Consider the following 12,667-nt stretch of genomic DNA (forward strand, 5'->3'; position numbering starts at 1 on the left):
AAAGGAAAAAGATGGTGTTGGGAAACAAGCCCTGTTATGTTCCATCACTGACTATTAATATCAAGCTTTCCAGAAGAGCTTTTTGTTTTAATCTTGGGGTGGGTGATTTACAGCATAAAAGAGTATTTTCGGGCTAAACAGGTTATTGATTTGGACCTCACCACTGAAAATACTGTTGTTCTTAATGCAGAATTAAACCCATTGATTTAACAGTTTTTAAAAACAGTTAGGCTTCATTCACACCTAGGCTATTTGAATCGTGGGCGGAATCGGCATGATTCTGCCCATGATTCCAGAATCGCAGCAAAACATAAGTCAGCCTGCAATCAAGATTGCAACGTGAGGCAATGTTGCCCAAAAGAAGCTCCTGCTCCTTGAGCTACAAACTTCGCACATTACGATCTTGCTGCAATTGCATCGCGATTTATCGTGCAACATCCGCTGCAAATTAGCATGGTGATTGGAGTGCCATCACACAAGTAATGGCATCACAAACGCGTCCCACATTATGCCACGATTCTGGAATCGTGGGCAAAATTGCAGCGATTCCACCCACGATTCAAATTGCCTAGGTGTGAATGCAGCCTTACATTCCCCGCATGCTGGGAATGCTGACTGTCACATTTGCTTGTGCGCTCAACTTAACTGTCAAACCATCAAATAGCTGGTGTCATAACTGATCACATGTGTAGCATCATGGCAGTAACAGATCAAACAGAAGCTAAGATGGCAGCTTCGATGGCTGAAAAGGATAGGAGGGGTTACTTACGCTTTAATTATCAAGCCGAATAATAACTTGTTGTTGAGCTAAAACTCCAAGTGGTTAAATGGAGCATGTTTACTTTGTGTTTGTAGCTTAGAGAGTGAGGAGAAGCTAAATTGGCAGTTGTGAGAACAGGCCTAAATATGGAGACATGAAGCAAAGGCAGCTTTTTTTTTAGCAAAATATATACAGCGGTTAAACATGTCACCATTTTTCTAGATAAATATATTTCTAAAGGTGATATTGACATGAAATGTTCACCACATATCAGAAACAACCCATGCAATCCATATATACTAAGAAACCAAAACAAATAAATTCAGAAATTAAGTAATAATAATAATAAAATGGAATGACAGGGAAAAAGTATTGAACACGCTAACTTAAACTTATTTAATACTTCGTACAATATCCTTTGATGGTAATGACAGCTTCAAGATGCATCCTGTATGGAGAAACTAGTCACATGCATTGCTCAGGTGTGATTTTGGCCCATTCTTCCATATGAACAGTCTTCAAATCTTGAAGGTTCCGTGGGACTCTTCTCTGAACTCTGATCTTTAGTTCTTTCCATAGATTTTCTATTGGATTCAAGTCAAGTAATTGGCTGTGCCATTCTTGCAGCTTTATTTTCTTTCTTTGAAACCAATTGAGTTTCCTTGGCTTTGTGTTTGGGATCATTGTCTTGCTGAAATGTCCACCCTCGTTTAATCTCCATCATCCTGGTAGATGGCAGCAGATTTTTATCAAGAATGTCTTGGTACATTTTTGTATTCATCCTTCCTTCAAAGATATAAAGATTGCCAGTACTGTATGCTGAAAAATAGGCCCACACCATGATATTCTCATCTCCAAACTTCACTGTTGGTATGGTGTTTTGGGGGTAATATGCAGTGCCATTGGACCTCCAAACATGGTATGTATTATGGCATTCAAAGAGTTACATTTTGGTCTCATCTGACCAGATTATATTCTTCCAGTATTTCACAGGCTTGTTTAAATGTTGTGCAACAAACTTTAAATGAGCTTCAACATGCTTTTTCTTCAGCAATGGCGTCTTGTGTGGTGGTTGGCGGTTGAGTGCATTACTTATTGTTTCTTTAAAACAAATGTTTCTGCTAACCCCAGGTCTTTCTGAAGCTCTCCACAAGAGGCACTTGGACAACTCTTCTGATAATTCTTTTCACTGCTCTGTCAGAAATCTTGCGAGGAGCACCTGGTCGTGGCCAGTTTATGGTGAAATGATGCTCTTTTCCACTTGGCCCCAACAGTGCTACCTGGAACATTCAGAAGTTTCAAAATCCTTCTGTAATCAATGCCATCAGTATGTTTTGCAACAATAACGCTGTGAAGGTCTTGTGAGAGCTCTTTGCTTTTAACCATCATGAGTTGTTTCTTGTGTGACACCTTGGCAATGAGACACCTTGTTATAGGCCATCAGTTGAGAATGAACCAGCTGATATTAATTTGCACTGACAAGGGGCAGTATTGATTTGTAATTACTGATAGATTTCAGCTGGTGTCTTGGCTTTTCATGCCTTTTTGGACCTCCCTTTCTTCATATGTTCAAAACCTTTTTCCCTGTGTCATTCCATTTTATTACACATAACTTCATTTCTGAACTTATTTGTTTTGGTTTCTTTGTATGTATGGGTTGTTACCGACATGTACTGAACATTTCATGTCATGTCTCATACAGTGGGGATGGAAAGTATTCAGACCCCCTTAAATTTTTCACTCTTTGTTATATTGCAGTCATTTGCTAAAATCATTTAGGATCATTTTTTTCCTCATTAATGTACACACAGCACCCCATATTGACAGAAAAACACAGAATTGTTGACATTTTTGCAGATTTATTAAAAAAGAAAAACTGAAATATCATATGGTCCTAAGTATTCAGACCCTTTGCTGTGACACTCATATATTTAACTCAGGTGCTGTCCATTTCTTCTGATCATCCTTGAGATAGTTCTACACCTTCATTTGAGTCCAGCTGTGTTTGATTATACTGATTGGACTTGATTAGGAAAGCCACACACCTGTCTATATAAGACCTTACAGCTCACAGTGCATGTCAGAGCAAAATTCATGAGGTCAAAGGAACTGCCTGAAGAGCTCAGAGATCAGAATTGTGGCAAGGCACAGATCTGGCCAAGGTTACAAAAAATTTCTGCTGCACTTAAGGTTCCTAAGAGCACAGTGGCCTCCATAATCCTTAAATGGAAGACGTTTGGGACGGCCAGAACCCTTCCTAGAGCTGGCCGTCCAGCCAAACTGAGCTATCGGGGGAGAAGAGCCTTGGTGAGAGAGGTAAAGAAGAACCCAAAGATCACTGTGGCTAAGCTCCAAAGATGCAGTCGGGAGATGGGAGAAAGTTGTAGAAAGTCAACCATCACTGCAGCTCTCCACCAGTCAGGGCTTTATGGCAGAGTGGCCCGACGGAAGCCTCTCCTCAGTGCAAGACACATCAAAGCCCACATGGAGTTTGCTAAAAAGACAATTGAAGGACTCCAAGATGGTGAGAAATAAGATTCTCTGGTCTGATGAGACCAAGATAGAACTTTTTGGCCTTAATTCTAAGCGGTATGTGTGGAGAAAACCAGGCACTGCTTATCACCTGTCCAATACAGTCCCAACAGTGAAGCATGGTGGTGGCAGCATCATGTTGTGGGAGTGTTTTACAGCTGCAGGGACAGGGCGACTGGTTGCATTCGAGGGAAAGATGAATGTGGCCAAGTACAGGGATATCCTGGACAAAAACCTTCTCCAGAGTGCTCAGGACCTCAGACTGGGCCGAAGGCTTACTTTCCAACAAGACAATGACCCTAAGCACACAGCTAAAATAACAAAGGAGTGGCTTCACAAAAACTCTGTGACTGTTCTTGAATGGCCCAGCCAGAGCCCTGACTTAAACCCACCCAACCTGACAGAACTGGAGAGGATCTGCAAGGAGGAATGGCAGAGGATACCCAAATCCAGGTGTGAAAAACTTGTTGCATCTTTCCCAAAAAGACTCATGACTGTATTAGATCAAAAGGGTGCTTCTACTAAATACTGAGCAAAGGGTCAGAATACTTAGGACCATGTGATATTTCAGCTTATCTTTTTTAATAAATCTGCAAAAATGTCAACAATTCTGTGTTTTTCTGTCAATATGGGGTGCTGTGTGTACATTAATGAGGAAGAAAAACGAATTTAAATGATTTTAGCAAATGGCTGCAATATAACAAAGAGTGAAAAATTTAAGGGAGTTTGAATACTTTCCGTCCCCACTGTATATATATATATATATATATATATATATATATATATATTTGGTGGGGGGGTTTTTTGTTTTGTTCGTAAACCTGCAGAAACGAGTGTTTTGTAACAGTGTGAATAGGCCCAAATGTGGAGACATAAGGCAGAGGCTAAACATTTTTTGCTAAAATTAGAACTTTACCCTCAAATACAGGTGTTCAGGAGTATGGTGTTAGGCAGAGGAGGAAGAGGGAGCACCAGGCAAGCTGGCCACTCTGTGCATGGGAAGAAGAAAATGATGGAGGCTTTGTGACTCAAAAAGTCAAAAAACTTCCTCTGAATGCTGTGGTGGAATTAGGGTTGCCACCTGTCTGGGATTCACCCGGACAGTTCGGGTTTGGAACCATGCGTCCGGGTTTCAGACTGCCTGAAACCCGGACACTTTATTCAGACTGTACTATGGCTTCCCAACAGGATTGCTGGCTGCAGTTGTCTAAGCTGAGTGTCTGTTACACTCTCTTCCATGCTGGCCAAAGCCAGCACTAACAACCCCCCCCACAACACACACACAGATGGGAAAGGAGAAAGGGCTCGATGTGCACCTCTGCCTCCCGCCCCTACCCCTCTGTGTCTGCCCACACTCCAATCCCCAGGGCTGTGCCTAAGAAAAGGAAAGTTGGGGCTGGAAATTTTTAGTCCAGCAGCCTCAGATACATCTGGATGAGAGGTGCTGACTGCCAAGGGGTGAGTGAGCTCACCATCCATCCCTGTCTGTGACTGAATGCTCCCCCCTTCTCTCTCCTGCCTCTGAGTGAGTACACTAAGGTAAATGAGGTTTCTCAGAGCACACCTTACATCAGAGTTCCCCTTTATACAAGAGGCCATTCTGTAAGTTCCTCCTTACATCGGAGTCCTCTTCATACATCAGGGTCCTCAGTGTTCCCCCTTAAATCAGGGTTCCCAGAGCATGCCTTATGTTAGAGTCCCCAGAGTTCTCTCTTACATCAGAGTCTGCAGAAACCCCCCTTACAGTGAAAGGGAACTCTGCGAGTTCAGATGCAAAAAGGAGAACTCTGTGGACTCTGATGTAAAGGGGGACTTTTGTTATTAACTTCATATGATTAGAAATGTTATTTATTAGCAAAATATATATATAACAAAAATTGCTGTGTGCCGCTAAAGTGTTCAGGTTTGTCTGGAAGAAAAGGTGGCAACCCTAGGTGGAATTTGTCAGCAACTGTGGCTAAGGAAAGGCAAACATGTTTGCCCCTGCTTTGTGCAGTCCTACCAACATTTTGTTGTGCATGACCTTCCATGTGTGTCACTGCTTTTAATGCAGCGTACACACGATCGGACTTTACGGCATACTTGGCCCGGCGTACCGGATTTCGTCGGACAATTCGATCGTGTGTGGGCTCCAGCGGACTTTGTTTTCTCAAAAGTTTGACGGACTTAGATTTGAAACATGTCTCAAATCTGTCCGGACTCGAGTCCGGTCGAAAAGTCCGCTCATCTGTATGCTAGTCTGACGGACAAAAACCGACGCTAGGGCAGCTATTGGCTACTGGCTATGAACTTCCTTGTTTTAGTCCGGTCGTTTGTCATCCCGTACGAATCCGTCGGACTTTGGTTGATCGTGTGTAGGCAAGTCCATTCATTCGGAAAGTCTGTCATAAAGTCTGTCGAAAAGTCCACCGGACCAAGTCTGCCGTAAAGTCCGCTCGTGTGTACGCAGCATAAGCCTGCCTGCATTTGGGTTTTTTTAATTTTGGGGCACACTGTTTTTGCACTCAGTTCTTTTTTTTTTTAAATTACTGTGCTTTGAGCACCCCAAAATTTAAGTCCTCAGCATCCCAAATAAAAACCAAGATACCTACCAAAAATAAAAACGAAATAAAAAAATACCATGCTTCAAAACAAAAGCTTATTATTTTTCTTAAAGAAAAACAAAGTGGCTTTGTTATGTATGGGTATGCTGCCCCCAAATTGGGGTCAAACTAATTTTAAAGGGAAAGAAAAACCCCAATAAGAGCAGAACAAAAAGGCAGCAAAGGCCCATGAGCTAGCAATCAAACATGTTGCTGACACAGACAGTAATCCAAGTAAGGACTTTCAACCTGTGAACAGGGGATGGGGATGTCACTTGAAACACTTGTACACAATGTACACCATCACTGTAATTCACAAAAAGTAAAGCATAGAATTCTAACTGGTCCGTTCTAATCTCTCCTTATGTAATCAGTGATTACACATTAGCAAGAGTAGTCATGGTGCAAAAGGTTTCTGTATGATGTACTGTATGATAAACTCTGTTTCTCCATTGACAGATGATAGTATACAGTGCATCCGGAAAGTATTCACAACGCTTCACATTTTTTTATGTTACAGCCCTATTCTAAAATGGAATAAATTTTCCTCAAAATTCTACAAACAATACCCCATAATGACAACATGAAAGAAGTTTGAAATCTTTGCAAATTTATTCAAAATAAAAAGCAAAAAAAAAAAAAAATCACATGTACATAAGTATTCACATCCTTTGCTCAATACTTTGTTGAAGAACCTTTGGCACCAATTACAGCCTCAAGTCTTTTTGAGTATGATGCTACAAGCTTGGCACACCTATTTTGGGCAGTTTCTCCCATGCTTCTTTGCAGGACCTCAAGCTCCATCAGGTTGGATGGGGAGCGTCGGTGAACAGACATTTTCAGATCTCTCCAGAGATGTTCAATCGGGTTTAAGTCTGGGCTCTGACTGGGCCACTCAAGGACATTCACAGAGTTGCCCCATAGCCCCTCCTTTGTTATCTTGGCTGTGTGCTTAGGGTTGTGGTCCTGTTGGTAGATGAACCTTTGCCCCAGTCTGAAGTCCAGAGCCCTCTGGAGCAGGTTTTCATCAAGGACGTCTCTATACATTGTTGCATTCATCTTTCCCTCGATCCTGACTCGTCTCCCACTTCCTGCCGCTGAAAAACATACCCACAGCATGATGCTGCCACCACCATGCTTCACTATAGGGATGGGATTGTCATCCAGACATGGTGCTTGCCTTTCAGGCCAAAGAGTTCAATCTTTATTTCATCAGACCAGAGAATTTTGCTTCTCATGGTCTGAGAGTCCTTCAGGTGTCTTTTTGCAAACTCCAGGTGGGCTGTTATGTGCCTCTTACTGAGGAGTGGCTTTTGTCTGGCCACTCTACCATACAGAGCTTATTGTTGGAGTGCTGCAGAGATGGTTGTTCTTTTTGAAGGTTGTCTTCTCTGTACAGAGAAATCATGGAAATCTGTCAGAGTGACCATCGGGTTCTTGGTCACCTCCCTGATTAAGGTCCCTCTCCCCCAATTGATCAGTTTGGCCGGGTGGCCTGCTCTAGAAAGAGTCCTGGTGATTCCAAACTTCTTCCATTTATGGAAAATGGAAGCCACTGTGCTCATTGGGATCTTCAATGCTGCAGAAATGTTTCCGTACTCTTCCCCAGATCTGTACCTCAATACAATTCTGTCTTGGAGGTCTACAGACAATTCATTGGACTTTGTGGCTTGGTTTGTGCTCTGACATGCACTGTTAACTGTGGGACCTTATATAGACAGGTGTGTGCCTTTCCAAATCATGTCCAATCAACTGAATTTACCACAGGTAGACTCGAATAAAGTTGTAGAAACATCTCTCGGATGATCAGCGGAAACAGGATGCACCTGAGCTCAATTTTGAGAGTCATAGCAAAGGCTGTGAATACTTATATACATGTGATTTTTTTGTTTTTTACTTTTAATAAATTTGCAAAGATTTCAAACAAACTTCTTTCACGTTGTCATTATGGGGTATTGTTTGTAGAATTTTGAGGGAAAACACTGAATTTAATCCATTTTGGAATAAGGCTGTAACTAAACAAAATGAGGAAAAAGTGAAGCACTGTGAATGCTCTCTGGATGCACTGTAATCTCTCAAATCATTGGCTCGTGTATGGCCACTATAATTTGACAAGATGATGCAGGCTATAATGAATGACCCAATGAAAAAAATTTGTTGATAATTACCACAGCCCTTTCTGGCACTAAGTCATATTGTTTGACAGGCTGCCTGGCTTTACTTTCTAGATCTTCGATGCTGACCTTGGCTGACATTATCTTCCATGTGTCCAGATTAGCACAAATCTGAAGAATATAAAAGAAACAGATACATTAAGAAACATAATGAGCCTCAATGAAAATTGTAACAGTCCTGGTTTCCAAACTGTTATAGATGTAGTACAAATATGGATAGGACAGAACTAAAGCGGGGTTTGGTGGGACTAAAGTGTAGCTAAACCCATAAACATAAATGTAATATATTGCAGTTTACCAGTGATTAGATGTGGTGGCTGCATTATTTTTTCCAACCTCTATGTAACAAGAAATGTAAGGGTGCAATCAGGACGAAACATGAAAGGCACATAACAGAGGAGAGTAAAAAAAATCCCAATAAATTCTTTAAGTATATAAATAGTAAGAAAGATAGGTCAGATCATATTGGTCCCATAAAGAATGATGAAGGGAACCTGGTTACTAAGGATGGAGAGATGGCAAAGGTATTGAACTTATTCTTCTCCTCAGTCTTCATGAGGGAAACGGGGGGCTTCAGTAACCAAAACTGCAATGTTTATCCTCATGACACGTCACAGGAAGCACCCTCATGGCTAACAGAGGATAGAATTAGCAATAGACTTGAAAAACTTAACATTAATAAGTCACCGGGACCAGATGGCTTGCATCCGAGGGTCCTTAAGGAACTCATTCAAGTAATTGCCAGACCATTGTTCCTAATTTTTACGAACAGTCTACTGACTGGAATGGTACTAGCTGATTGGAGAAAAGCCAATGTAGCACCAATATTTAAAAAAAGGGCCAAGATACATCCCTGGGAATTACAGACCAGTTAGCCTAACATCAATGGTATGCAAGCTCTTGGAGGGGATGATAAGGGACTATATACAAGATTTTAGTAATAAAAACTGTATAATTAGTAGTAATCAGCATGGATTCATGAAGAATCGTTCTTGCCAAACCAACCTATTAACCTTCTATGAGGAGGTGAGCTGCCATCTAGATAGAGGAAGGCCCGTAGATGTGGTGTATCTGGATTTTGCAAAGGCATTTGATACAGTTCCCCATAAACGTTTACTGCACAAACTAAGGTCTGTTGGCATAGACCATAGGGTGAGTACATGAAAACTGGCTACAGGGGTGAGTTCAGATGGTAGTGATAAATGGGGAGTGCTCGGAATGGTCGGGTGTGGAAAGCAGGGTCCCCCAGGGTTCTGTCCTCAGATCAATCCTATTTAATTTATTCATAAACGACCTGGAGGATGAGATAAACAGCTTAATCTCAGAATTTGCGGATGATACTAAGCTAAGCAGGGTAATAATTTCTCTGCAGGATGTGGAAATCTTGCAAGAAGATCTGAACAAATTAATGGGGTGGGCAACCACAAGGAAAATTAGCTTTAATGTAGAAAAATGTAAAATAATGCATTTGGGTAGCAAAAATATGAATGCAATCTACTCACTAGGGGGAGAACCTCTGGGGGAATTTAGGATGGTAAAAGACCTGGGGGTCCTAGTAGATGACAGGCTCAACAATGGCATGCAATGCCAAGCTGCTGCAAGCAAAGCAAACAGAATATTGGCATGCATTAAAAAGGGGATTAACTCCAGAGATAAAAATATAATTTTCCCACTCTACAAGACTCTGGTCTGGCCGCACCTGGAGTATGCCATCCAGTTCTGGGCACCAGTCCTCAGGAAGGATGTGCTGGAACTGGAGAGAGTGCAGAGAAGGGCAAGCTAATAAATGGACTGGATGAGGAAAGGTTACGAGCACTGAACATATTCTCTGTGGAGAAGAGATGCTTGAGAGGGGATATGATTTCAATGCACAAATACCGTGCTGGTGACCCCACAATAAGGATAAAACTTTTCAGTGAAAGGGAATTTAAAAAAACACGCGGCCATTCACTAAAATTAGATGAGAAGCAGTTTAACATTAAACTGCATAGAGGGTTCTTTACTGTAAGAGCGGTAAGGATGTGGAATCCTCTTCCACAGGCAGTGGTTTCAGCGGGGAGCATCGATAATTTCAAAAAACTATTAGATAGGCACCTGAACGACCACAACATACAGGAGTATACAATGTATTACTGGCATAAAAGCACACACACATGTTGGACTTGATGGACTTGTGTCTTTTTTCAACCTTACCTACTATGTAACTATGTAACTATGTTCCCTGTACTGTATATTACCTTACTGATCCTGCCAGTATCACTTTTTGCTTTAAAGTGTCAATGCTCGCTCACTGCAATGTATCAATGGATAACACAGCACTATCAACCTAGAAAAGGGGTAGGCAACCTTTTGAGCATAGTGTGCCGAAAAATATTTTGAAAGAAATTGAGTGTGCCGGCCACAAAAAAAAAAAAAAGCCAACTTTATTTTTATAAACCAAAGGTTGTAAATTACATAAATAATAGTACAAAATGAATATTGAGCTTTACGCTTTCACACGTCAAATCACCCCATTTCCTGGACCTTCACACCTCAGATCGGTGCCAACTGCTGAACCTTCACACCTCAAATCAGCCCAATTTCTGCACCTTCACACCTCAGATCAGTGCCAACCCCGGAACCTTCATACCTCAGATCAGCCCAATTCCTAAGCCTTTATACTTTAGATTAACCCAATTCCTGCCCCATCGCACCTCAGATCACCCCAATTCCTGCACCCTCACACCTCAGATCAGCTCCAACTCCTGAAGCTTCACACCTTATATCAGCTCGATTCCTGAACCTTAACACCACAGATCACCCCAATTCCTGCACCTGCACACCTCAGACCAGCTCCAACTCCTGAACCTTCACATCTCAAATCAGCCCAATTCCTGAACCTACACACCTCATATCGGCCCAATTCCTGAACCTTCATACCTCAGATCACCCCAATTCTCAGACCTTCACATCTCAGACCAACTCCGATTCCTGAACCTTCACAACTCAGATCACCCCAATTACTGCAGCTTCACACCACAGGTCAGCACCAACTCATGAACCATCACACCTCAGATCACCCCAATTTATGCACATCACACCTCAGATTACCCTAATTCCTGCTCCATCACACCTTAGATAACCCCAATTCCTGCCTCATCACACCTCAGATCACCCCCAATTCCTGCACCTTAACACCTCACATCAGCCCTAATTCCTGTACCTTCACACATCAGATCACCCCAATTGCTGCAGCTTAACACCACAGGTCAGCCCCAACTCCTGAATCTTCACACCTCAGATCACCCCAATTCCTGCACATCACACCTCTGATTACCCCAATTCCTGCCCCATCACACCTCAGATAACCCCAATTCCTGCCCCATCACACCTAAGATCACCCCAATTCCTGCACCTTCACACCTCACATCAGCCCTAATTCCTGCACCTTCACACATCAGATCACCCCAGTTCCTGCACTTTCCCACCTCAGATCACTCCAAATCCTGCACATTTCCACCTCAGATCAGTCCAAATTCCTTCATAATCACACCTCAGAAGACCCCAATTCCTGCACCTTCACACCTCACATCACCCCAGTTCCTGCACCTTCCTGTCTCAGATCAGCCCAAATTCCTGCATCTTCACACCCCACATCACTCCAGTTCCTGCACCTTCACATTTCAGACCAGCACCAATTCCTGAACAATCACACCTCAGATCACCCCAATTTAGGGCTGGACTGGGACAAAAATTTGGCCCTGGACTTCATCCAGACCGGCCCACTTTAATTTTGCAAACACACACAAAAACAAGTGAACAAGTGAAGTGGGAGGGCTAACATCGTGCAGGAACATTGCTACAGCATCATTGGCTGGAATTTAAAAAACTGGCATTGCTGCACAGCCATTGGCTGCCTTTCAGTAATAAAAAATCCCTGCGCCACTAAGTGAATAAATATATACTGCTGCAAGCACTGAAAGGTTAAACCAAACCCTAAAATAAATGAAAAAACAAATAGTACTGCGCTGTATAATCTATAACATCAATAAATAAAGAGAACTGAAAATATAGAAATAAAGTGACAATAAGTGACATAAGCTAATATCAAATAAAGTGACCATGTGCACATGTGCAAGTGATAAAAACACTAGGTTCCACTTATTAAAGAGCGAATGCTCTAGTGAATGACAGACATCATAAATTCATTAATGAGTGATGGATAAATAACGTGAAATGTCTACACACTGTCCTATCTTCTAGGTAAAAACCAAGATGACAATAAAAATAATAACATTTGCAAAGTCTGTGAAACAGCTTCTACTGTGCCAAGAAACTAAATACAGTGCAGAAAAATGTGACTCCTTATCCTCCGTGCGCTATGTGGTATATGGATGTCCCCTTACCTTACTGCTGTAAGGTAACAGCAAATGAATATGTCTTTGCGGGTAACAGGTACAGTGGGGCAAAAAAGTATTTAGTCAGCCACCAATTGTGCAAGTTCTCCCACTTAAAAAGATGAGAGAGGCCTGTAATTGTCATCATAGGTATACCTCAACTATGAGAGACAAAATGTGGAAACAAATCCAGACAATCACATTGTCTGATTTTTGAAATAATTTATTTGCAAATTATGGTGG

General features: G+C 41.9%; 1 protein-coding gene across 6 annotated transcripts in view; it reads right to left on the reverse strand.

Moving 5' to 3' along the window:
- Nucleotides 1–12,667, reverse strand: part of LOC141113175 (ATP-dependent RNA helicase DHX58-like) — a 437,515-nt gene that overhangs the window by 313,424 nt on the left and 111,424 nt on the right. For all 6 annotated transcript variants that reach the window (XM_073606104.1, XM_073606103.1, XM_073606102.1 and 3 more), the window contains one exon: nucleotides 8,043–8,159. In XM_073606104.1, coding sequence (XP_073462205.1) covers nucleotides 8,043–8,159 — 117 coding nt within the window. The remainder of the gene's footprint in view (nucleotides 1–8,042; nucleotides 8,160–12,667) is intronic.

This window comes from Aquarana catesbeiana, linkage group LG12 (genome assembly GCF_042186555.1).
Source record: "Aquarana catesbeiana isolate 2022-GZ linkage group LG12, ASM4218655v1, whole genome shotgun sequence".
Taxonomy (NCBI): Eukaryota; Metazoa; Chordata; class Amphibia; order Anura; family Ranidae; genus Aquarana; species Aquarana catesbeiana.